At 38.7% G+C, this 26,892-nt stretch overlaps 1 protein-coding gene across 2 annotated transcripts in view; it reads left to right on the top strand.

Moving 5' to 3' along the window:
* The window catches only part of TMEM131L (transmembrane 131 like), a 116,749-nt gene extending 92,414 nt beyond the window's left edge, over positions 1–24,335 (top strand). The window contains exons 26-35 of one of the 2 annotated variants that reach the window (XM_067551868.1): positions 5,094–5,248; positions 6,645–6,769; positions 9,142–9,299; positions 10,527–10,712; positions 15,605–15,683; positions 17,203–17,288; positions 18,694–18,814; positions 20,741–20,829; positions 22,409–22,551; positions 23,926–24,335. In XM_067551868.1, coding sequence (XP_067407969.1) covers positions 5,094–5,248; positions 6,645–6,769; positions 9,142–9,299; positions 10,527–10,712; positions 15,605–15,683; positions 17,203–17,288; positions 18,694–18,814; positions 20,741–20,829; positions 22,409–22,551; positions 23,926–24,204 — 1,421 coding nt within the window. In that variant the 3' untranslated portion in view covers positions 24,205–24,335. Of the gene's footprint in view, positions 1–5,093; positions 5,249–6,644; positions 6,770–9,141; positions 9,300–10,526; positions 10,713–15,604; positions 15,684–17,184; positions 17,289–18,693; positions 18,815–20,740; positions 20,830–22,408; positions 22,552–23,925 lie in introns of both variants that reach the window. The other variant, XM_067551869.1, reaches the window with a different exon arrangement.
* Positions 24,336–26,892: the final 2,557 nt, after the last annotated feature.

Raw genomic sequence — 26,892 nt, 5'->3', positions numbered from 1 at the left:
TGTTTACTATTTAGGCCCACTGAAAATCTGGGGTCTGATTGCTGAGCTGCTAGAGTTCCCACTGACTTCATTTGGAGTTGTGGTGCTTATCACTTCTGAAAGTCAGGTATCTGGCTTATGTAATAATATTCTAACCTAGAAGGGCCAAAAGGATGCTACCAAAATATTTGGAAATTAGGAGTTTGCAAGTTGCCACTTCTATCAAAAACTCAAGAGATGTTTAGCTTGTGATTTTAAATTGAGACTAACCTTTTTGAGGAGTCTGGCACCTTTTTGAGAAGAGGCACAAGAACACTCAGGAGAAATGGGAGTTAGGAAGTCAAAAGAATATTGCTCGTGGATGTGTGTTTTCACTTGAGAATGTGGCAAAAGCAAATCCCAAATATTCAGTTGACAATTCCGTTTTTTGTTGAAGTCCTGTTAGCTTGATGCTGTCTGTTGAGGGCATGATATGGTGGTTGAGATGTGGGACTAGGAATAAGGGGATCTAGTTTCTGTACTTGGCTGTGCCACAGAATAACTGTTTGACCCTGAGACAGTTACAAATAACCCTGTGTATTCCCTCATTTGTTAAATGGATTTTCTACGATTTACTCACCTCAGACATGTTGACAAACTAATTTCATCAGTATTTATAAAGTGCTTTGAAATTCTTCAGATGCTCTAGAAGTACAGTGTTGTTATTAATCTACTTTATATTTTCAAAGCAGGTAAATAAAGTTGTGAAACATTGATGACACTTTTAACCACAACCAAATACATGGGAAAATATCTTCAGCTACAGTTTAGAGAGATCAGGCTTTATATCTAAACCAAGTGTGAAATAGCTGTTTCCTAGTGTAAATGGCAATGTATTCTTAACAAAAGTAAATGATTATTTATAGAGTCATTTTTATTATCACAAAACAGACTCAGAGAAATGTAGGGCTGGAAGGGACCTTGAGAGGTCATCTAATCCAGCCCCCTGCATTGGGGCAGGACTAAGTATATCTAGACCAGTGGTTCCCAACCTGTGGCCCAGGGGCAAAAAGTGCCTCGCGGGGTCTTTCAAAATAGCCCACTGCTCCCCTACCTCTGGCTGCAGAAGGGACCCAGGTGGAGCATGTTGCTTCAGGGCTACAAGACCGGTGCAGGCTGCTTGCTGCAGTCAAGGGGACGAGATCAGCGCTTCCCTCCCCTCTCTTGACTGTAGCAGAGAGCAAGGCAGAGTGCTCCGCCTGGGTCCATAGGTGCTGGGGTCCCTGCTGGGGCCAGAGGGAGGGGAACACTGTTCTCCTGTGCCCCTGGTTGCAGAAGGGAACCACTGCGTAGGGACCCAGGTGGATTGCACAGGTCATGCAGTTTCCCTGCTGCAGCCAAGGCAACAGGAGATCAGCAAGGAGGCAGCCTCCTCGCCGTACTCCTTCCGTCATGCTTGAGGAGGGGCAGGACTCTAAAAATCAGGGCCTTCCGGTTTGTGAACCACTGTGACTTAGCTGCCTGGCCATGTGCTTCAGTGTGTAGTGACAGTCACTCATCTACACTAGTGCTTTGTCTGTGAGTGTGTGATATATACTGTGAGTAATTTGTGGGTGTAAAACAGTAACTGTAAAAATGAGCACAATAACATCAAAATGTTTACTTTAAAAATGTAGTGATTTGTAGTCCTTAATGGTATATACATCAATACATTTTTTATGAGTTGATAAACTGGTGGCCCTTCAGAGTTGTAAAAATGATATTTGTGGCCCTCGAGCCAAAAAAGTTGGGATCCCCTGACCTAGACCATCACTGACAGATGGTTGTCTAACCTGTTCTTAAAATCCTCCAATGATGAGGATTCCCCAGCCTCCCTTGGAAGCCTATTTCAGTACTTAACTATCCTTAGAGTTAGAAAGATTTTTCTAATATCTCACCTAAATCTCCCTTGCTGCAGATTAAGCCCATTATTTCTTGTCTTCCCTTTCCTGGACATGGAGAACCAGCCTCATAACTTTCCAGGTATCAAAGTTAGGCTGACCTGTAATTTCCCCTAGTCCTCCTTGTTTCCCTTTATAAAGATAGGTACTATATTTGCCCTTCTCTAGTCCTTTGGGACTACAACCATCCTCCATGTGTTCTCAAAGATAATTGCTGACAATTCATCAGGCCTTGCTGACTTGAAAACATTTAACTTAATTTAAATATTCTTTAACCTGTTCTTTCCATATTTTGGTGTGTGTTCCTTCCCCCTTGTTGTTAATATTAATTGTGTTAAGTATCTGGTCACAGTTTACCTTTTTAGTGAATAATGAATAAAAATAGGCTTAAACAACTCATCCTTCTTGATGTCATCTGTTATTAGCTCTCCTTCCCCGCCAAGTAGAGGACCTACATTTCCCGTTGTCTTTATCTTGCTCCTAATATATTTATGGAGCTTCTAATTTTCTGTTATGTCAATTGCTAGATATAACTCATTTTGTGCCTTAGTCTTTCTCATTTTGTTCCTTAAATGCTTGTGCTTTTTTGTACTCATCCTTAGCAATTTGTCTGTGTTTTTGTAGAATTCCTTTTTGATTTTCAGGTCACGAAATAGCTCCTGATGAAGCCATATTGGCCTTTTACTATTGTTTTTATCTTTCCTTCACATCGGGATAGTCAGCTCTTGCACCTTTAATATTGTTTCTTTGAGAAACTGCTTTCCTTGAACTCCTTTTTCCCTTAGATTTTCTTCCCTTGGGATCTTACCTACCAGCGCTGAGTTTTTTTAAAGTCTGCTGTTTTTAATATAATTCCTCCATAGAATATTTCCAGAGTTCTCATGGTTGCTTTAGTATCAAATGTTAAAGAACCAAATGAACAATGAAACAATCAAGCTGTTCGTTTCAATTATTTCTTGACTTCTGGCATTCATGGGGTTTGCTGGTTATCCAAAGTTCTGTGGTTTAATTTGTAGGTGGTTTGGTACTATAAATTAAATCTGAATCATACCATTAGGAAACATTCTGTATTGTTAACTATAGAGAGTCTTTGTGGCACCAAGAAATCTTCAGGAAACAATTTACTCTGTGAGTTACATCTTGGAAAGCAGCAACAAATTTTCAGAAGACTAGCATGTTTTTCAGCGTCAGTCTGCGGTCATGCTTGCTCTTTGTTTTGTTTTGTGATGCATCTCCACTCCTCCCTTTCCCTTTATACTCATGCCATTGTGATGTTGCCATTCACAAAGGAGGGAGATTGACTTCCTCAAAGGCTGCAGACATTTCTAGTAAACTGGTTAATAAGGAGCAGTGAAGAATGAGATGGGGTGTGCCCTTCACCAAGGATCAACTCTGCAGTTTGACCTGTGGTATGGTCATGACCTTAGAACTCCTGTTCCTTATGCAAGCCAAGTACAATACAGCCAAAAGCCTTGTTTTTAGGTGAAAGGGTAATCTCAAATGTCTGTATTTTTAAATATTTTAAAGCTGAAAATTGTACAGTAATATCAATGCAGAACGCTAAAATTAAAAATAAAAGATCCAACCAGCCTGAAAATAGATCAAATGGAATAAAGACACATCCCTATAACCTGGCAGGGCCTACCACCAGACAAAGAGAACATTTCTCTATTAGTGCAAAGAATAAGCAAAAACAAAAGAAGCCTGCTCTGACCCCATCCTCCTTCCAAAAAAAAAAAAGTCGATGGAAAGCCTGCCAAAATAAATGGACCTTAAATCATGTCCTATAAGCAGTCATTGAGTGAAACTTGGCTGACTTCTTCTAGGTGAGAGTTCGCCTACCAAAGATCCTTGCCCAAGTCCATCCTTCTTCTTCTTCTTCTTCTTCTTGTTTTTATTATTTATTATTTGCTATTTGTATTAACGTAGCCCTAGGAAACCCCAGTGATGGCCCAGAACCCCACTGTGCTAGTTGCTGTAGAAACACAGAGCAAAGGAAGATCCCTGTCTCAAAGAGCTTATGATCTAAGTATGACACAAGATATAGATATAGACAAATAGAAAGGGAAGTATAAGGAAACAGAGGCAACATTGGGCAACATGATAGTCTATGTTCTTAGCACACTAGTAACCGAACCACTGACAATTTTTTTGTAGGCATCATAGCAGAGGGAGTTTTTAGGAGGGTTTTTGAAGGAAGATACTGAATAAAGGGCTTGTCTACATATGAAAATTAATCTGGAATAAGGCAGAATGTGAATTTAAAGCAGATTTACTATTTCTGATTAACTCCGTGTGTGGACACTCTTATTTCAGGATTAGAGTGCATTATTTGAAATTATTTTAGTCTTGCTTAATCCATGTTAGAAGTGGATTAAGCTAATTTGGAATAAGGTATTCTCATTCTAGAATAAGAGCATCCACAGATAGAGCTAACCAGGCATAGCCTTTCCAGAATAACTCACCACGTAGACAAGATGTTAGCTTTGTGGATGTTTGGGGGAGGGGCAGAATGGGAGAAAGCACCAACATGCTTGTTTGAAAATTTAAACAAGTGGTCTATGGAGCCTGGCTTCATGGGGCAATTGGCAGTGAAAGCTGACATCTTGAGGGTGGGGATAGGCCATCAAGAGCTTTGAAAGTAAAAGCTAATGATTGATACAATAGAGAAAGAGGAGACAGTGGAGGGATATAAAAAGAAGACTGACAGGGTCATAGCTGTGGGCTAGGAGAAGGATGTTTGCAGCAGCATTCTGAATAAATACAAATGGGGCTACATTGCATTTATTAAGGCCAGGGAAAAGGCTGATGTAGCAGGCAAGATGATGAGAGCTGGTTGAGTTTTAGCTGTGTGCCCACAGCATTGTCCTAACTGTACATAGGGACTAAAGAGCCAACTGACCTAGGGTGATTATAGCAGGGTGGGTACATAAGGGAAGTATATATATAATTGCCTCTCGCAGCTGGTTTTAGAATTTTTACACAACAGCGTTAACTTCTGGATTGGGGGGGGGGGGGGGAGTGGGAGGGAAAGGAGACAAGGGGATGAGCAGCAAAACAAAAATGATTAACATCATTGTGTTTTGGAAAGCATCCAAGTTTGAAAATGGCCAAGGTGAAAGCAAGTTACTGGGGAAGTGAATGGGAGCCTCATGATCTTCCCAAAGTTACACTATTTGTATTGTTTCACTCCAGGGAATAACCAGCACGTGCCTCTCAGGAATGAAATAGAAAACTGTGAGACTTCAAAAAAGCAGATTAACACAAAGCCTTCCACTGAGAAAAAGATAAGTAAAGGACCTAAGGAGGATACATCGTGCTCTGGAAAACAGGAACTTGCTTCAGTTGAGGTTTGTATTAAATGATCCTTCTCCTTTTCATATTTCAAATGCCTTAAAGAAAAAAAGAGAGAGAAACATTCAGTAAAGTCACAAGAATAAATCCTAACATCACTTTACTGATCCTCTCATGAATGAGTAGAACCCCCAGGTTGTGATATTCTAGGTGTCCTAGGTATAGTATTAACACTGGATTATAAAATGATAAAAAGTTTTGGTGGAGTTCACAAGTAGGCTTCACAAACACATTTGTTCCAATGCAATTAATATTAAGGCAGGCACAAATACACAAAGTCTTAGTTAACACCAAATGTCAGCATCAGCAGTGTTGTGTGGAAGCTTCCTCCTCCAACCCTTTTTAGAGAGCTATCTTGCATTCAAGGATCATCCTTCCCCATTCACTCCGGTTATTTTGGGAAGTTTTATGGAAAGTTTTATACAGGAGGTCAGACTAGATGATCATAATGTTCCCTTCTGGACTTGAAATCTATGACTCTAATCTCTATGCCAGAAGCTGAATTTGAGCATGAGAAAAGCTGAATTCATTTACAGAAAATGCTAAATAGTAATAGTAACAAGGCACCTGCAAGATAGCATCTTTTGTCCAAAGATTTCAAGAGCTTTACAAACACTAAATATTATACTTAAACACTTTGTAATCTAAGTGGCTTCCTAAGGTCACTGATAGATCCCAGTTCTGATTCTGTCCCCTGCTATGTCTAATCCCTTCATGAAAAAGCTTTAATAATAAATTACATGCCATACTTCCAGAGCACTTATTGAAAACATTTGGTAGATCCTAGTCTTGTTTTCAGAAAACGTTAATGCAGTTATAAATGGCTTTTGGTCATGTTCTGCTGCTTTTCATCTATTTCTGGTAGTGGTCCGTTTTGTTTTAAGTCCAGTATAAATTAAAACTTACATTTACTAATAGTTTCTGCTTTACTTATCCCCATTATTTATTCAGTAGTAATTCAGATAAGCAGAGGGGACACCACAATAGGTTAGGGAAGAGAGAATTTATTGCTGCTGAACTCACTCATAAGCTGATCACAAATCAGGCAGATGTTTCTAGTTTTTAGTCCATTAAGAATTGTATAGAACATTTCCCCCATCATCTGCCGCACTCCCTATTTCGTTAAAGGAAAGGAAAGGGGAAAATGGCAGCATATTAGGGATTCAGAAACTTTTATCTCTCAGCTTTTACCAGTGCTATGAAGGTCTGAATCTTGGGTAGATAAATTAAGTGGTGATCTTGGGAAGTGGCACTAAATCTTGCAGAAATTCTAAAACAGAGTCATTTTGTGAATGTGCTTTGCCTAGATAAAACCACTCATGTAAATTTACCAAAGTTACTTCATTGATAATAGATGTGTTGTCTTACTAGTTCATGTTTTTACCTTTTCAGCAAGAAGATGCTTATAGGAAGAAGAGATCTCAGGAGAAAAGAGAAGGAAATGTATCAAATATAAGTTGGAATAGAAGTAGAACATCTAGAAAAAACAAGAAAAAGAATGTTAATATATCTCCAAGGTGTGTGCTGCATCCTCAGACGATCACAAGTTTTGCTATACTGTGGAGAAACTGGAAATGCTTTTATTTCTGCATTTTTAGTCTCTCTTTAGGTTTTGTATGATATGCAGGTTATTGTATGATAATATGATAAAATAATTCAGGGCTAAAACTGTCCTATTAATACATACTATATTGCATAGGAAATGTGCGTTTGAATCTGTGTACATACACACCCCATTCTGCCAAACAATCTATATGGAGTGCTGTTAGTTTCACTGGGACCTGATGTAATTGCATAGGGTCACCTGGATGGATCTCTTTGCGGAATCAGGGCCATGTTTAAGATTCAGGTGGCGGGAATGGAAGGTGTTTCAAAGGGAAGTTGTGTCTTTGAAAATCACTACTTTAATTCTTTGATTTATTCTTCAGCTGTAAAATGTTTCTTGCTGAGGACTGCACATTAAAGGAACAAAACATCCAGAAACCTATATGCCTGACAACAAATAAAATAATGCTAATTTTATAATTGCAAAATACGTTACACCTGCACTTTCGTGAGCACACATGTCCTGTGTAGACAGATTTTAAACTAGCAAGCAATGGAGAAATGTGAGGGTTTGAATTTATATCCTGGTCAATATTTAATTGCTTCTCCTTATAGACTGGAAATTTGCCTGCTTTAAAACTCAGAGGGTTAATTTCCTTTCCAGTCTCTTCCGAGTGGATAAAATCCAGTATGTATTGCCTGCAGCAAAGAAAAGTCTTTTGAAATGATTCAATCTCATGTGAATCAGATAATCTCTTAGCTAGTTTGAAGGAATTTTATCTTCTAATATAGTATAAAGAGGAAGGGAGAAATATTTTTTTTAGAAAGTCAGCATTTCCCTTATTAAGTGTAATGGTTTAAAAATTAACTTTTAAAAGTGAAAGTCTGGCATACCTCAGACATGCAGACTAAATGACTTCTTTGTGGTTTGTAACCAAGTATTGTGGTAAGTTAAAGCAGTGTTAGATAGGAATATGAAAAGATCCTGAGAAATATTTTTTAACTTTTATTTTCTAAGTTTACTTCATTAACTTTTAAAAATCAATTAATTCTAAGCTTTTCTTATGATTTTACATTGTTTATCATTATTCAATTATTTTTATTACAGTAACTTCTAATATGCCAACTGGAAACAGGGTTGCATTGTGCTTGGCAATGTACAAAAACAAAGTAAGAGAAAGTGCCTCCCCCAAAAGCTTAGATTTAAGGCCACAATCCTGCAAAGATTTATACTGACTTTATACACTGTAAGTAGTGGGACTAGATTAACAGATTGTAAAGTCAGAATACAAGGGACTGTTGTGATGATCATGCATCACATAGTCTACTCACAGTACATGGAGTTAATACATGTGTAAGTCTTTGCAAGATCAAGGCCTGTGTAGACCAGACAGACAAAAATGGACAGAAAATGTTTGTCTAGTGTCATTTCTCTTACAGGTTCATTTATTTACCTTTCAACAATTATTGCTTTCTGGGAGTTAAAATGTGACCGTCTACTCTCCATAGAAATAATGACAATTCAAATTTTCTTCATTGACAGTGTTAGCCAAACTAGTCCTGAAATATATAAAACTAAAGATAAAAATGTCTTCGTGTTACCACAGTGCAGTTCTGTTCTGCATTCGGCGCTGCCACCTGAATGGCTTTGGGCTCCACTTAACATGGATCTCACTGATAATGCATTAGATCAAGAAATGTGATTTCCTGCTAGCTAAGAATGGAGAAGAGATAAATATGTCCTAAATCAGTTATGGGGTTTTGTCTGCTTTTTAGGTTGGTGGTGATGATGATTTATTGTGCTAGTGTTCAGGAGTCCAAGTCGGGTTCGGAGCCTGATTGTGCTAGAAATCTAGGTCCTTGTCACAGTGAACTGGCAATTTTAGACCCTGGTCTTGCAATCTTTGCAGAAATCCTTTTGCAATCAAATCAGTTGAAGTCAGATTGGAGTCTAGGAAGGCAAACAATATATAGGGGGTTGGAGAGACAAATGCAATGACAGATACATAACTTTTTGAGGTTTTGAGGAGAGGGTAATGGCTTTGTGGATCGGTGCAGGGTGTGCTCCTCAAGTAGGGGACAGTGACAAGAAGGTGTGACAATGTTTGTGGAGAAGCAGGTGTTGGTTCTGGTGGACTCCCAAATTGTTAGAAATATGTGACCAATTCCTGCACTCCCAGTGTCCTGTCTGAGCTCTGAGGGTATCTGTCACCTTTGTCTCACTCACAATCCCTTCCAGCCTGAAGAATAAGAGTCTTGAGGCTGTTGCTAGCCTGAGATCTTTAGGGGAAAAATGGTAGTAAAAATGTAAATGTAAACACATTTTTGTTTGTGATTATTGTAGGGTTCCTGAACAGAATGAGTTGAAGCATATGTGCAATGAATTTGGAAGGCCTGAACTGAGAGTTAACATTGGCATAAGAAACTGGTGTGCTCAGAGTAACGGGGAAGCTTGTAAAACAGACCAGAAAGCTGGAAACTTGTCTGCACAGGCAGAAACAGGTATGTAATCATTATTGGCATTGCACTGGGAAAAGATAATACGTAATTTTTGGGCTCCACAACATTTTGATTCCTTTCCTTGGGGACTCTTTTATTTCCCTTGCCCTCAAAGGCCACTTAACGTGAGTGTCCTGGCCAATGAGGGCTATATATGTAGCTCCTTTGGGAGGCAGTCAGTATCATTGCTGAGATGCCAAGAAATGCCAGAAGGTATTCCTTCTCTGAGAGACGGAATGTATTTCATCCAGAGTATTCCCTAGCCAAGGTCAGAAGATGTGTCAGAGCATGAAACTGTGATGCCTTAAACTGGGGGACAAGTGGGTGAGGTATATCTTTTATTGGACCAACTTCTGTTGGTGAGAGAGACAAGCTTTTGAGCTTACACAGAGCTGACATGAAAAAGAGCTCTGTGTACGCTCGAAAGTTTCTGTCTTTCACCAACAGAAGTTGGTCCAATAAAAGATATTACCCCACCCACCTTGTCTCTCTGATATCCTGGGACCAACATGGCTACAATAACACTGCATTAAACTGTTTGGGACATGCCTACCTGAGGAATCAACTGTCTCCTTGTGTGACACATTCACAGTTGAGATCAGCTGAAGTGACAGCCCCCAGAATAGGTAAAGGGGGGGGCTGTGGGTAGGGCATTTTCAGTGAATTGACTGTGGCTTTTTTACTGCGTTGGTCCACCAGAGCCCGGGCCTGTTCACTTTTCTTCAAGGTCTATCTGTTTTCCTCAGCTTTTGAGATGGGGATATGTTAAGAAGGTAAATGTAGAGTTTATATGGTGTTGGTTCTTATTCTCAATAAGATGATGGAGGAAAATCCATAATTCACCACTGAGTTTATTAGGTTTGTTGTTGTTGTTTTTAATGTGCATGTTCCCAGGGTCTTTACTCAAACTCTCTACAAAAAAATCTTTGCTTCTTAAAGAGCAATATGCTCTTCCATTTCTTACTCCTGTCTCAGCACCTATACACAATGGTTTGTTGTCACTTTTCATTGTGTTACAGAAGTAATTTAGATGGTAAGCTCCGCAGGGCAAGGATCTTGTCTTGTATGCCTATAAAATGCCATACATGCCAGTGACACTATCTATAAATAATACTTCCTGTTTCTGCTCAGAGGGTTTAAAGGATTAATATAAATACACATTTTAAAAACATTTTTTTATTTAATTTTGAGTTTAAATGTAATATTGTTAATTTTTTTCAACTTTTTCAGAAAGCATTTATCAACTGTCTAAGAAGAACTGTTTGGAAAAGTTTTGTTCTGATTCAAGCTCGGACTGTGGAAGTTCTTCAGGAAGTGTACGTGCCAGTCGTGGTAGCTGGGGCAGCTGGAGTAGCACCAGCAGCTCCGATGGAGATAAAAAGCCCATGATTACTACGCGGCATTTTCTTCCATCAAGTAAGTGTTGGAAATAGAACACACACATGTACCTGCAGAGCTTAGGTCTTCTTTTTGGGTAATTTATGGTAGCATTCTACCGAGTGAGGAACCAAAAAGTATTTTAGCAGTTGCTAAATCTTTTTTTCCAAATACTTTTTTTTAAGTTGGCATTCAGTTCTGAAAGTGCACGTCCTGTGTAGAACAATGTATATCGTGTACATTTAACACAAAGCGGTTTTGTAGTCATCCACTCATGGTTCACCTGCTTTCAAAACAAACATCTGAGTTAAAAGACTCCAAGATGCAGCATTGCCATATTTGTTGTTCCATAATCATTATAGTATTTATAAGTATTGTAGAATAGAAATGAGCCAGGACTCAGATATCTAACCAGTGCACATTCTGAAGTAGCTGAGATCGTTCTTGCAGCTGACAATGTGCTATTTGGGTGTTTCAATATGAAAACTTCTTATTACATGGAAAATTCCTTGCAAACATTAGAAGACCTAAAAATTCATTCAGTGCTCCCCAATACTCAAGTCATCTAGTTGCCTCCAGTTAATATGTTCACCTTTTGTGCTCCTTCCTGGGGAAAAATGGTTCCCTGCTTAAATGTGTCTAACACCTATAATCATTTTGCAAGAATATCTTAGGTTGAATACGTTAATGGGGTTGCCATGATACTATACCCAACTCTGTGCTTTCTTTGACCGGTACTAGCGGTAGGTGACTGTGACACATTGGCAGTAATTCTAGTGGGGGGTGGGTCGGGGAGGTTTTCTTGAGCTTAGAGCAAATTCAAGTTTGCAAGTGTGCTGCTGCTTAGAAATGTAGAAAGGAGGAAAACACATCTGGCAAACCAAGGACTCATGCAGGCAGTGAACCAGTCAATATTATTGTGTGATAATTAAAGCGCATGAACTAAACCATTGTATTATGCAGGGATAATAGTTTGTCTTTGAGGGTCATTGAAGTCTGAATTTTCACATCAGATCACAAGTCAATAAATACCTTTTATTAAGCTGCTTTTGCTGGGAAATGATAATTCATGCTGTTTTCTTTTGGTAATTGCCTGTTTCTCTTCTGTAATAGACAGGTTTGCTGGTTGTACATTTGAGTTGTAGTGTAAAACCTTTCTTTTTAAAATATATTTGTTTTTTTTCCATCCTAGCAAGGTACACTAATAATTTTTTACTTAGCCCTGGTTATATTTTTGTTTCCATATTCAATGAACATGTGAACTTCTTTCTTCTGTCCTCTTGTTGTCATACTAGACATAGAAAAACTCTTTTGTTTTTGCCTGATCAGCAATCTAATACTCATTCTCCAACTGTGGTTAGTGCTCTAGATAGGTGGTGAAATAAGGTGTTTTTTTTTTTTTTCATTAACACTTCAGATATATTTAAGAATACATGGAAAGGCTGGAGGAACATGTGGTACCCCATTTGGAAGGGAAAGCCTAATTTTGAGCCTAGATGTCTATACTGTTAAGTACCTTGTCAGCATGTTTGAACCTTTCCAAATTGATTTGACCCTTTTGCAGTCTAATTTGTAGTATCCAGTTCAGCTGGGTCCTGATGTAGAGAGGCAGTCTCTTTTGGTTATTACAGCAAGGAACCGGGAGTCAGCACTCCTGTTCTCTTCCTAACTCTGCCACTGATTCACTGTGTGATCTTGGCCAGCATGGGCCTCAGTTTTTCCCTCTGTAGAATATATCTCACAATACATGCCTATTGAATCACCACAACATTCTTGAAGGTACATTTGCTTATGTTAGCTAGGCACTTCAAGATACCTGAGAGAAATATCGAATTTTGTACAAATATAATCCAATGATTGAAAGTGACTTACAAAGTTGTCATCCTCATTTTACAAATGGAGAAACTGAAGCAAAGAGAGGTGGTTCCCTGCCTAAGGGTACACATCAGCAGGCAGCAGAGTGAAATGTAAAATATGGGTCTCCTGCCTCTTAATCATACTGTGCTGTTGAAGTTCTGTTTCCCGTGAGTAAGGAGAGATGAAAGTAACATGCAAAGGTTTTCTCTTTTGGTGCAACTGTTTTTGGTTTGAGGGTTTGTTGGGAAATGAAGTCATAGTTCAGACTTAGCTGTGGAATTTTGTATTTTACTGCATAGAGTGATTTGTTCCCGGCTAAGAAAAGTCCTTGAGACTTGAAACCAAATTATGGAACAAGAGCATCACAGACTTTATATTAAAAGTGGATATTGCCAGACACTGATGACCTTGACCTGGGGGGAGTAGGGGAAGGGCGAGTATGAGTGAAAGGGCTGAAACCATAATGCTTAGGGCTCTGTGTGGAGAAAGGGGGAGTGTAGGAGAGAGAACTCGGGTTAGAAGTAAAAGAATTTAAACGCTAACCTGGAGAGGGGGAAAAAAGTGAACCTTTCATGTAGGTATGGCCTAGCCTCCTGCTGTTTACTCACAGGCACAAACTAATACCATTGCAGTGTCTTCATAGAGGTCTGTGGACCTCTTCCCCAGGTAACAACCTCTGGCAACTAATTATTGTTTGCTACGTGGGAGAGTATTATTAGGAATGTACTGAAGCTGCTGACATTGAAGAGTTGTGTCCCTTCTGAAAAGTGTAGCTGCGCTGTCTGCATTTCTGTTCATTTCTTCTCCTTAGAATCATAGAATCAGAATATTAGAGTTGGAAGGAACTTCAGAAGGTCATCTAGTCCAACCCCCTGCTCAAAGCAGGACTAACCCCAGCTATATCATCCCAGCCAAGGCTTTGTCAAGCCTCAGCTTAAAAACCTCTAAGGATGGAGATTCCACCACCTCCCTAGGTAACCCATTCCAGTGCTTCACCACCCTCCTAGTGAAAAACTTTTTCCTAATGTCCAACCTAGACCTCCCGCCCTGCAACTTGAGACCGTTGCTCCTTGTTCTGTCATCTGCCACCACCGAGAACAGCCTAGCCCCATCCTCCCTGGAACCCCCTTTCAGGTAGTTGAAGGCCGATATCAAATCCCCCTCATTCTTCTCTTTTGCAGACTAAACAAGCCCAGTTCCCTCAGCCTCTCCTCATAAGTCCTGTGCTCCAGCCCCCTAATCATTTTTGTTGCCCTCCGCTGGACTCTCTCCAACTTGTCCACTTCTGTCTGTCCGCTTGCGCCTGCTCACTTCCTTCTCTATCCCAGCCCCTGAGCAGACTGTCTGTGCTGTTTAGTGCTGTCTCGTCCCCCTGCCTCCCAGCCATTTCATTCTCTTCTTCCCCAGATACTTCTCTCTATCTGACAGCTCCACCTCACTGGTGGCTCAGATTTCTGAGGACAGTTCCTGTTTCCCCTCCTCCTCTTCTTTAGCAGATTCCCCTGGTAGCGGCAGTCTATCTGCCCAATCCGCCCGCGCGCCTCCCACCCCCCCCGTTTTGTTTTGTTTTGTTTTTGTTCTTTGTTTCTAGCTTCTTCTACAAATCTCTAAGCTCTTCTTCATGTTGAAGCGCTTGGGAACTTGTACAAGCAGTTTGAAACGGGGAGGAGAGTATACAGCATGTGACCAATCCCTTCTACACAGATTACCTGCAAGTGCTTCACTGTGAACTGCTGCATTAAGAACATTTGGGGAATCCAGATTCAGCACTGAGATACAATCACTGCTAAAATCAGGCAGGGGCAATAAAAATCCAAATATGAACTGAAATGTGCAAGGGGAAAGCACTGCAGAAAGTAGAGACAAAGAGCCATCAACAGTAGAAGCAAAAGGGGAAAGAGAAAAGGTGGATAAGAAAGTGAACTGAAATTCACCAGAAATTAAGGAAGCTGTATAATTAGTCACTTTAGGGAAGACTGCAGAACTGAGAGCTACTAACTCTGCTCTCATTTTAATTTAGCTCTTACATTTAGATTATTGTTACATGTGGAACAATATATATGTTATGTGTTGTAATATATATATATATATATATGACCTATGTCTGTAAGTGGCAAAAGTGAAAAGAGATCCTTGCAGATATTTAAGAGAGTGCACAGAATGAAAACGTTTTAAAAAATTACAGAAAATACTCCAGAATCATGGGGTGATTGATTTATGGCAATATGCCAGATATATATGGCTAAAAAGCCTAAAGCATGTCTCAAACACCAGAAGCCCCAATTATGCTTCAGTGCTGTGCCATGTTAATAAGAATGATGAAAACTCTTAGTATCAATAGTATTATTAACAGGTAGCTTGCTGCAGCATTAAGAATTAACAGAATTTAGAAATAGTTTTAAGCTGAATATTCTCTAGTGACATGGAGAAATTGGTTTCATGTCTCTACATTTTGTTTTGAATAATACTAATATAATTTGTGTCTGAGCAAAAACATATTAACAAACCTGGCTTCAGAGTCAGGAAAGGTTACTTATATCTGTGATCTAATGAGATTAATTGTCTCTGCATTAATTTTCTGTGTATTCATAATGTGGTGCAACTCTTTTTGAAAAGAGACTGTTCTTTCAAACACAGTCATGTTGATAGTAACTAGGAATGCATAATTTACATTATACATTTAGTAACAACAATTCGTAAGGTGAACATTGCACAAAAGACAATGCATAAATGTATTTCCTTTTCATAAAGTCTGACACCAGAAAAGAACTTACTCTTCTGTTAGAATAGTGGTTGTCAACCTTTTCCAAACCCTGGGTTCATATTATAACAGAAAAAAATGTGTGGACCCTCCTGTTTGCTAGCCATAGAGAAGAGATCGTGGTCTCGAGGCTGAGAATCTATGTAATAATACATGAAAACTCTGTAGATGTAGTTTCTGAATAAATACTTTCTGGAATGATTATACTGACATTCCACACTGAGAAGTAAGTTCATACACACCATTTGTAAGTGTATTGTGTATATGTTTCTGTTTTCAAAATCTTTTGATTCACAATCATTGTTTTATTTAGGGGAGAATATTTCACAAAATGATTTTCCAACTGACACTCCCATCACTTTAAATCTGTCTCATAACATCTGCAATACCAGGTAAATTTTTGTTAAGTCTACCCCAGTAAAATATTAAAGAAACTCCATCAACTTGAAATATAGTCAGTTTTTTAAAAATGAATTAAAAATTGTTTCAGGTCCTATACCTGCTTGTGAGTCTCCCTGCTAATTTTTGTGGTTATAAAGTCACATTTTACTAGGGTTGAAAAGGTTTTTCTTTTCCCTGTAGCTTTATGAAAAGACGCACACAAATGAAAGTGAAACCTTGCTTATTATGAAGGGGAAATATGGGATGCATAAGAAAAAAATAAGGAAGTTATTTTTTTTGTATTGTCTTCTCATTCTAGTAGTTTTCAGTGCCAATTGTAATGTTATAGGTTGAAAAAAGAGTTCAGAAAGATATGTCACTTTTAAGTTGATGGGGTTCTTTATATGAGAATCATGCTCTCCTGAAACAACTCAAATTCTTTTTTCTCTTTCTCTGACATATCCTTCCCTTACTATAATATATGCCGCATCTAAAGTTTTAGTTACCTGGATTTTCATCTCACTCCCAGTTTGAGACTGTTGGGATTCAGTTACCAGAGTCAATTCCATCTTTTCCGTGAGGCTTTGTAGTCTGGAGAGACCAATTCTTTCCTAATTCAGTAATTTGATACCGTTTCAAATTTAAATATATCTACTGATAAGAATTGAGTGTTTCAGTGCAATGTTGGAAATACTCATCTAGTGTAGGGGCATAAGGGCCATGGCCAAAAATCTGTAGCTCCAAAAACAAATTGGGAGCCATCTCTGATGTTTGCAAGAAGAGAGGTACAGCTCAAAATGTCACAGACTGGGAGAGAGGTCACCCCAAAAAGAAGAGTTGGGCTCTCAGTGAGCAAAGCTTTTTCTTCCTCTTAATTTCCGTAGGTGGCATTTGAGAAGTAAATTTCTATAGTCCAGTATATGGAAAGCTGACTGTTAAACATGTGGGTGGACCTCTTATGCATAGCCATCACTAATAGATAAAGCTCATCCCAAACAAATTTAATCTCACTCTGAACCTAACAACTATGCTCTCATTTATGTAATATGTTATACATATGCCGTAAAGTAAACTCTGAGTATCTGGATGGCTTGAAGGACATCTGAAACTTTCAGATGATCAGAATATTTGATAAATGAAATTTGGCTCTTATATGAGTTTTAGATAACCTGAAATATGGATAATGAAGGGTTAAGATAATTAGTATTTACTTGTTTTCCACATGTAATAAGCACTGAAATGATGAGATAGTGAGTTATATGATATATTAGAATAAGGAGCATAGGCAAAGGAAAACTTAACTTGTGAAGCAAAGGAATACCGTTTCCATGCTACGTACAGTATCATTTATTATTTACTGTTCCACCACTCCATTTAGAAACTTCCATTCTAGAGACATCCATCAGAAGATTTTCAATATGAAAAAAGCTGTAAAACTCCTTGAATTTTCTTTTTCCAGGAGAAGAATCTCTAGGCCATTTTTAATGTTGATAATCCAAAATTTTTAAAAAGTCCTTTGTCTTCATTCAGCAGAGACATAAATACTGTCCCCCAGTATCCAGAAACCGTGTGTCCCAACTTCACTGACATAACTGCAGATCCCGATAAAAATAAAGGTTAGTTACTTTATCAACAGCAGATTGGTGCTGTTGTTTGTACTGTAGTGCACATAAGTATCACACACAATCTTTCTTAACTACGTTTATGTATAAACCCACAAAGTCTTTATGATCACAGACTGCTGTGTTTGAGCTGTGTTGCTGAGGACTTAACTTTTTTAAAACTTCCTGACAACTAAAAGAACTCAGAGAAGATTTTCTTCGCTATGTTTAGCCTTTGTTATAACCTAGACTTCGTTTATGGTATTCTCACTGAATAAAGGCAGTATTCTTTCCTGACAGTTGCCTTTCTTTGCACAGGCTACGCACCTTATCTGCAGAGTAACATGTAAATAGTATTGAGAAATGGAAAGAACTGACTATGTTTCTAAAGTGGAGTTGAGACATGGTTACTGCTATGAGATATCTCTCTCCTAATTTCTACAGTAATAACTGAGAAAAAGTCCTCAGCCCTTTTCCACCTTACTCCATCCAAAATGAACGATGTGATGGTTTGGACTCTTACATGTGTGATTGTTTACATTTGTCTGCATTTCGAAGGGAAATAATGTTCATGTTTGGTGGGATTAATAAATTGTGAAGTAAAAGATTACAGGATAAATTAGAGCTTGTAGTAGAACAGCATTGTGGATCGGAAGGGATCTTGTTTTTTCACATCTTTAAGAAGTATGTGCTGATAGTTTGTTTCAGTTTTTAATGGCTCTAGCAGCAGGGATCCTTCTGTTCAAAACTAGAGCCTCTTCCTGAGGAGAAGTTTTAATACACAAATATGTAAATGGTATTCAGATTTAGCTGTGAGAACAGTCTGGGGAAGGGGTTTGTTTTCATTTAGTCCACCCTACCATTATGAAAGCTACAAGAATCCGGTCTCATCACTGATGTGATTCCAACATCAAATGCACTTTTCTATAGGAATCTTCGCTTTTTCTGTGTTGAATTTCAGAATCCGCACAGTGTCTGATTTTGTTTCCATCTGCACAGCAACTTCCATCAAACAAGCTTTTGTCACTAAGTTTTTCCCCAAGAATTTTCATCCAGTGACATATACTCTTAGGATCAGATCCTCAGCTGATATAAATTGGCTTACCTCCATTGAATCAGTTCATTTCAGCTGTAGGATCTGGTCCTGACAATCTGTCTGTCTTGGAGTTTTTTAGTGAGGTTTCTTTTTATATTGGCAGCCCTTCATTTTGGTTTCAAGTAACAATATAGGAGGGAGGGACTGGTACTGTCCTTTGTGAGAACTATAAAGCGAGGTCTCTGGCTGGATTCTCTCTTACATGCAATCTTTTACTGTGGATCCGAGAACCAGATGTCACCACAGTAGTCGGAGTTGATGGGTCCCTCATTTCTGTTCTGTTGCATTTCATACACTGCAATCAAGATCTCTTTGCCTTTCTAGGTCTTTATCCTACAGGAGACTTGTGGCCTCCTCAACCAGTCTGTCTGACAAATAGCTTAAACTATAACCTCGAGAATAACATACCGTGCATGATCCAGGAAACCCCTTCTGTTCACAATAGGCAAGTTATTTTTTGCTTTCATTTTTTTGGTAATGCTTTGTTCAGCCTACGGCTTTAACAGCATGAATGTATCTGAGCTTATTGAGCAGTGTTTTTAAGCATGTGCAGTTTAAACAGTTTCCATGCTATAGTTACAAGACAAAATCTAGTAAGCAAGAATCTTACTGTAGACATACTGTTTATAGTTGTTTGTTAAACTGTTTGTAGCTGTTTGTATAAATTGACCAGCTTCCTTACTTGTATGTAGGTATTTCAAAACTTCATATTTCTCCCAAATTTAAGCAAATCATTCCTGGAAAGCTTTTAATTTCTCTCTTCCCTCTGATGGAGATGGGTGCCTCATCTTCATGTAGGCTATGCTTTGCTATTGCTATAGTCATGGATCCTGTCCGGGGTGGGTATATTCTGTATTATGAATTAATCTTAAAAATGTTAAATCGTGTAATCAGTAAATAAAAGGGTGCATGAAAGGTAAAATCAAATATCCACAGCTTGAAAATAATATAAAAGCGAGGGCTGGGTTGACTTTTTCAGACTTTACCTAGACTTGAGGCATTGACTTTCCTGCAGCAAAAGGTCATTTCCCCCACAATTGTATCTCCATCCTGTAAATTGCAGGAAAAAAATAGCTTACAGTGCATGGTGCAGCTGTCCTGAGGACTAGGGACAAACCCACTGCAACTTACGTTGTCATCTTCAGGCAGCAAAATCCCATCAGCTCTTCCCTTTGCAAGCCATGGTCAGATATGAAATCCGAGTGATGACTCAGATGTCTCTGAGCAATGAATTTTTTAATTAAAGTAACCAAATAATCTTATTTTAACCCTGTCGTGTCAGCAAACTACAGCCCTTATGGGAAGTAACAGTAACTAGTAATCTGAGGCTGTAATTCTTAGGCAGAGCAGGTTAATGGTAATATGTGACAGCTCTAATACTGAACTGCATTGCTTTGAAAGGCTTGTGTCATAATTTTAGTATTATTTAGACATAAAATTATACATGAAAATTATGAAAAATAGTTTGCTTTTAAATAGTAATAACTGATGCTAGCTTCTTATTGCATGAACGTTATAGCAGAGTTAACACAGCTTCAACATAAAATTGTTCTACCCACCTAGCCTATCCAAATCGAGTCCTTGGAACTCTTCAAATTCACTCCGCAGTGTAGTGCTTGTTTAATTTCTGATATATTTTTAAAAGCTGTTCTTGGAAAACTTTTTCTGAAAGATTTAAATCATTTTAGTTTGAAAACTAATACAATAACAGATCCCAAATATATATTTATATGAGAGGACAACGTGTTTGCCAGGAGCTAATGTGATTTGAAGGTACTAAGGCAGAAACCCCTATTTTTAGCAGTTATTAATAGAAACATTGAGATTACTTTGATTATAACAGCAGTGTGAGGATTCAGTAAAATTTTGTATTTAATCAAACACAATCAAATGCTATTTCACATTAAACTTATGATTTCCATAGCTCAAATTGCTTTGTATAAACATTAATTAATAAAGCTTCCTAAGATGCTTATGTGGTAGGAACATACTGTAATTCTTTTTTTACAGGTGGGGAAACTGAGTCCCAGAAGGTTTGTACATAAGTAATACAGGAAGTTTTGAGCAGATCCAGAAACAGAACTCAGATAACCTGCCTGCCAGTTCTATGCTTTAGCCACTAGTCCATTCTTCCACCTCATCAGGGAAATATAAAAAAATGCTCGGTATAAGAATTAACATGATTTTAACACAATACTGTTGCTGATGATGATAATTCTGTACTATTACGTAATCAATGTTTGTGACATGCAATCACTTATTATAGGGAATTGTCCTTTAATAGTTTTACAGTATCTTAAAGTGTTTTAAAACTATTTTCATAAATCCTGTACAGTATTTTGATTTCTTTTGTTTGATTTTGTTGTAATAGCTTCATTGATTGGAATGCAGCTTGTGATAGCCAGTTTCCCAACATGTATTGCCCATTAGAGATGAATGAGTACAGTGCTTTTCAAGAAGGTAAGAGTGCTGCAAAACTTCCAAAATATCACTAAGCATGTTCTTTTCTCTCCCCCTTTGAAAAGCAAAGTGATTAATATTATATCTTTCTTTTAAAACCAGTAGCAATAGACTATTAAGAGAGCTGAGCTTGGTAATTTTTTAAAATTAGGATAAAATAGACTAGGACAGATTAGTTGTTATAATGTATGTGTATTACAGTAATGCCTAGCGACCCCAGGTGATATCAGGGGCCCATTGTGCTAGGTGCTGTGCGCGTGCGCGCACACACACCACACCCTCCCACCCCCAAGAGACAGCTTCTATCCTCAAAGAACCTTATGAACTGAGTAGACATGACAGACAAAGGATGGGAGAAAGAAAGTGCTGTTATGTCTGTTTTATACTTGGGGAATTGAGGCACGGAGGGGTTAAATCATTTCATCTGTGGCAGAATATAACCCAGGAATATAATCCAAGTCTCCTGATTCTTGTTCTAGTGCCCTACCACATGTCCTCACTTCTCTCTAGAATAGGGTTTTTCAGGCACCGTTTGTTAAGTTCCTAACTTGGAACAACAGAAATGTGTTTTGACCCACGCATCCAAAACCTGGTTTGCCAAACTTCCTAAAGACCTGATTTTGATTTCACTTGCATCAGTTTTCCAGTAGTGTGACTACATTAACTCCAGTAGAGATAGCAGGCCCAGAGTGCTCTTTTTACCATTCCTTCTCTGCGCCCACTCACAGCACTCTGTTCTCCTTAAACAAATCTCAGACCTCAATTGTGTTGATGCTCATTGATGGAGAACAAGGGAGCTAAAATAAAACTACGAATAGAAAGGCAGAAATGTATTTGTTTATAAACTGTTGAGAAGTTGTCATTTACCCAAATCTAAATTTTTGAGACTGACTAAATACTATACAGTAATGTGAGGTGTGTGCGTATGAGAAACAACAAGACAACTTAAAAGTGCAATGTGAAGACCATGTTTCTCAAAGTAGAAATCCCAACAGATTGTGCTCCTTGTGACAGAGCTCAGTACTCTAGTGTGTGGGACAGAATGTTTCTTGTGACCCATTTGTTTCCCAGGATGTGAATTATTTTGCATGTGAAGCAAGTTCACAGTTACCTGGCATGCTGTACTACTAGCAATAATTAAAGCTGAACCTACAAGAGCACAGGATTTTGAATCACAGTCTCTTGGGAGTTTAGGGCTGAGGCATGTTGGCAGGAACGATGGGGAAGCTTTGCCCTAATGTTGTCCACGCTGTACCTGTATTGCAGCTAATAGAGGATTTCAGTCTCCAGTGATCCAGAGATAGGAGTCCCCTTGCTAGCAATTGGCTAGTAGCCCCAGTAGTAGCTAATAAGAAATGATGTTCCTGTTTACATTATAGGTTTGAAAGTTGCACAGAAATATGTAAATGTTACAGACAGGTGATTGCTGTACTGCCATGAAGTCATGTTGGATTGGTGAAAGCCTGCTAGCCATTCTAATGTCTCTCATTCTGGGATGATTCAGCTCCCCATGCAGAAAGTTTAATATAATTTATAATGCAAAAGCTTAATTTTGTTCTCCATCTCTCCTCAACTGCAGAAAACATGAATTACCCCAATGGTTTCCCATGTACTGCAGAGGTGCAAAATACAGCCTTCATCGATCCCAATTGTCAATCTACCTGGAGTGCTCCACCCAACATGATGCCTACCTGGGAACCAGCCAGTTATGTCAACTCTTCAGTGAGTATTCCTATCACTAGATGTTGGCCTAATGTGCTCCTCTGAAGTGCCTGCCAGATACCTTTACATTTCTGTCTGTTTAGTAAATAATGCTTCACATTCAGTAAGTAAGGAAGTGTTATTTGCTCCTTCTCATAACACAAGAACTAGGGGTCACCAAATGAAATTAATAGGAAGCAGGTTTAAAATGAACAAAAGGAAGTATTTCTTCACACAATGTATAGTCAATCTGTGGAACTTTGTCAGAGGATGTTGTGAAGGCCAAGACTATAACTTGGTTCAAGAAAGAGCTTGATAAGTTGCTGGAGGATAGGTCCATTAGTGGCTATTAGCCAGGATAGGCAGGGATGCAAAACTGCTCTGAAGTGTCCCTAAACCTCTGTTTGCCAGAAGCTGGGAATGCGTGATAGTAATCACTTGATTACTTGTTCTGTTCATTCCCTCTGAAGCACCTGGCATTGGCCACTGTCAGAAGACAGGATACTGGGTTAGATGGACCATTGGTCTGGCCCAGTGTGGCCATTCTTATGTTCAGTCCTTCTTCCTCATTCACACACAAGTTTTCTCTCCTCCTTTCTTTCCAGTAGACAGTGGTGTTTGATGTTGATTTTGTTAGCACTGTTCATAGTAGGTCACGAATAACTATATGGCTAACTTCCTGTTGAGTTTAGTTTACAAAATTTTGGAGCCATTTTACTTGAAAATTATATTGAGGCCTTTGAGAACGGAAATGCGCATGTTGGATTTGAATAATCTGTTTACCTTCTCCCTTCCTCCCTGCCTCTCCAAAAACCACATTTCACTTGAGGATAGAATGCAAGAAGTGCTGACAACATAAATCTAAATTTAAAAACCCCAAAAGGGAAGTCAGAAATTGTAGCGTAGCATGCACAGCCCTTGTGCTCTTGGTAACTTCCACAAATTTTGATCTAAGATCTATACATGCAAATCAAAGTAACTTCAGCTGGATTTGTGCATGAGTCTCCAAGCACTCACTTTGACTCATTGTGCTTGTCCCCACAGAGAAAAGCGTAGCAGCTGAATGGAAGAGTATGGGACAAGTTTATTTCAGTTCCACAGTGCAGTGTATTGTAATGTTATCTTTAGTTATAAACACCTTCTCCTACACTAGGATGAAAGCCTTCCACTTGGGAAATGTAATTTTGTACTTACAATAGGAAAAGAGAGTTTATTTTAGATAAATCTCATTTGTAAACTCATGTCTAATTTCCTACCTATATGATCCCTGGGTTTCTCTCAGCATTTCTGTCCCCTAGGTGTCTTCCTCCCATTAAGTGTCTGTGTTTTCAGATTTTGTTTCCCAAACATATTAGGTTGCACTTTTCCGTGATGCTTTTTTTTCTTGTCCTGCAGCCCTACCTCTCAAGCACCAGAAGCTTGTCTCCAATGTCTGGACTTTTTGGTTCCATCTGGGCACCTCAGAATGATGTCTATGAAAGCTGCTGCCCAGTCAGTGCCACCGCGCAACACTCAGCTCATGTTGAGAACCAGGCAGTTATGTGTAAGCAGGAGTATTATCCAAGGTTTAACCCTTTCCGTGCCTATATGAACTTGGACATATGGACTACAGCAGCCAATCGGAATGCAAATTTCCCACTTTCTAGGGACTCGGGGTACTGTGGAAACATGTGACAGGAATTTGATTTTAATAAATGTGAATAAGGATGCTTGCATTTTTGATTACTAGATTAAGCTGGTTGTTGAACTAGATTACAGTGTTGGTGGATATTTTGGCACTTTTATATGGACAATAAATTTTTTTTTACAGAAATCTGTGTATTAAGTACTTTTTAAAAAGTAATAAATATATACATAATGTACTATGTTAACATCACATGAAGGTTAAACATTTAAAACACAATTGTCAAAAGACGGAAAAATTCTGATTCTCATAATAATATATTCGCCCTTAGTGCACGTATAGCATATAAAGTTTACACTTAGGGCCTGATTTTCAGCAATGGCCTCTAAATTCGCAGGCACAAAATTGTGTTCACAAATTGCAGCCACAGCAATTGGTAATGCTTGGACATCTAACTACCTGTTTGCACTTAACAGCTGCAGATATTTAGATATCCAAGTGCTGCTGCTACAGACAAGAGTTTCTGCACCCACAAAATTAGAGTTTGGGCTGTGGTCTGGCTGTATATCAGGCCTCAAAATCCTAACTAGTAATTTGATACTATATTTGAGCCATGTAAGTGAGCTAGTGTTTCTCTGAGAAGCTTTTCTTTTTGTACCTCCTGATATTTTGTGCATTAACCTTCATTTTGCAGTAGCATTTTTGGTGTGTTTTTTACTTTCATATTGCATGGGTGTTCTTTGGTGCATTTAATTTCCTTTGTTTAAAAACACTAGCATTTGAATTGTGGCACGCTTTTCATTGAAGGGTGAGTTTATGCTTTTCTGCAAAGCCAGATTTACACAACAGCGACACTTTGGTTTGTTTTGTGGAGGCTGAATCTTCATAGTTGAAAAGGTTACAGAGAAAGGAAACAGCCCCTTGCTGGTTGTATCCTTCATGCAAGCTGTTTCAGCCCATTCCTGGAGAGTCAACTCCTCAGGCATGGACACTATGCAGTTTTCCCCGTCCCCTTGATATGTCACAAAGGAGACAGGAATCGATTAGGTTCTGCTACATCTAAGGAGATACCTACAGCACACCTCCTTTGTTTTAAAATGTCTCTCCAAAGTTGATGGGAGAAATTGTGCCGTATTAACTGCAACCAAAACTAATACAAGGAACTTCTTTAGTTTTTTTTAGTTCAACAGTTTTTCTCTTGTCCTTTTAACAGTAATTAGTTAGGTGGAGAAGATACTTGGGAGGGATTTTTAAAAAGCCTGCGGGTTGGCCTAATTCTGCTTCCTTTGAAGTCATTGGTAAAACTCACATTAATTTCAATGGGATCAATGTTAAGCCAACAGTGAGCACTTCTGAAAATCCCACTCTTTGTGTTTAATGATTTTATTATACTGGTAACCAGCCCTGAGATGCTCTGCTGTTCTTCCTGGTGTGTTTTGCTCAACTGTCCCAGTGACTGGATATAGAAGTAATAGTATATAGGGCTCTATAAATTCAACTTTGCTGGTATACCAGAATTGAGTGCTAAACCCATAGAAGTAGCTGTCACCATTAACATTCCCTTTTGCGCCTCTGTAGCCTGTGGCAGTATGTTATTTTAAAGAATCTCTATGGTGAGTATGTACACAAGATGTATGAAGAATACCGGTGATCATTTGGTTTGATAGGTTCTGAAGTCCCCAATCTCCCAGATAATGCTAATTGTTCTGTACCATGTTCATTCCTTGCTGTGAACCACAAAGAAATCCAGTCAGCAGAGATATCTAGCAAAAGCATAGCCACACACACTCTGCCATACACAACCAGTTCTGTTAACCTAATGGTGTTCATGGGATTATTGAGGCCCGATTTTCTCTCTTTGGGTATCCCTATAGCATGCACTATAACGCAGTCTTTGCTCAGCTAGTACAAGCACCAGGGTTTTGCCTCCCTGCTTGAGGCAAATGGCCTTCTTGCACTCACATTGAACTGTAGCTAGAAACCTCACTGATGAGTTAAGTCCTAGTTGGAGTTATGTATTCTGCATCAAATACAAATACATTTGAGAAGGTTCAGGAGGCAGCAGCAAAAATTTCAGTGTTTGGAAAACAAGACTTCCAAGAAAAGGATAACGAGAACTGGCCATGTTCTGGCTAAAGTCAAGACAGCTGAGAGATGATATAACACTACAAATACATAAAAGAGTTATTAAAACGGAACACTCATTCTTATTAGTCAAACTAGAGCTGAAAAAGAAGCAGTTCTTGTGGGAAGTGGGTAATAATAGGCTAAATATTACAAATAACTACAAATGTAACAACAGTTATGTAATGGCAAAAGCTGCTAAAAAGACTGAGGAATTATCATCACCCCCAGAAGACATTCAAGGCTCAATTAGTCATCATTACGGACAGTTTTCTGGCTAGTTAAATCACTCCTCCTGTTGCAATGGGGGATGAAGTAGATGACTTACTACTGGGTCTTCATACCCAAGTGATGTTATGATTCAGTTAAAGGAAAGGGTCAGAGGTTGTTCAAATTAATTATACGGCAATCTCATTTCTCTTGAGCTATATTACCTCTAATTTCTTGTGTCATATAAAGAAATCATGACAGCAGGAACAGGATCTTCCCAAGCCATTATGAAGCTATTACCAAAATGTATTTGACTACAAAGAAGCAAAAAAAAAGTGCCCACATAAAAACTAAATTGAGAGGAGTCTGCACAGTTCAACATGAACGTGCATATGTGGTTATTG

The sequence above is a fragment of the Emydura macquarii genome, unplaced genomic scaffold (assembly GCF_026122565.2).
Source record: "Emydura macquarii macquarii isolate MOO-44397 ecotype Brisbane River unplaced genomic scaffold, CSIRO-AGI_Emac_v2 contig_1363, whole genome shotgun sequence".
NCBI lineage: Eukaryota > Metazoa > Chordata > Testudines > Chelidae > Emydura > Emydura macquarii.
Note: the sequence above shows the minus strand (reverse complement) of the source record. Positions and strands in the feature narration are given on the sequence as shown.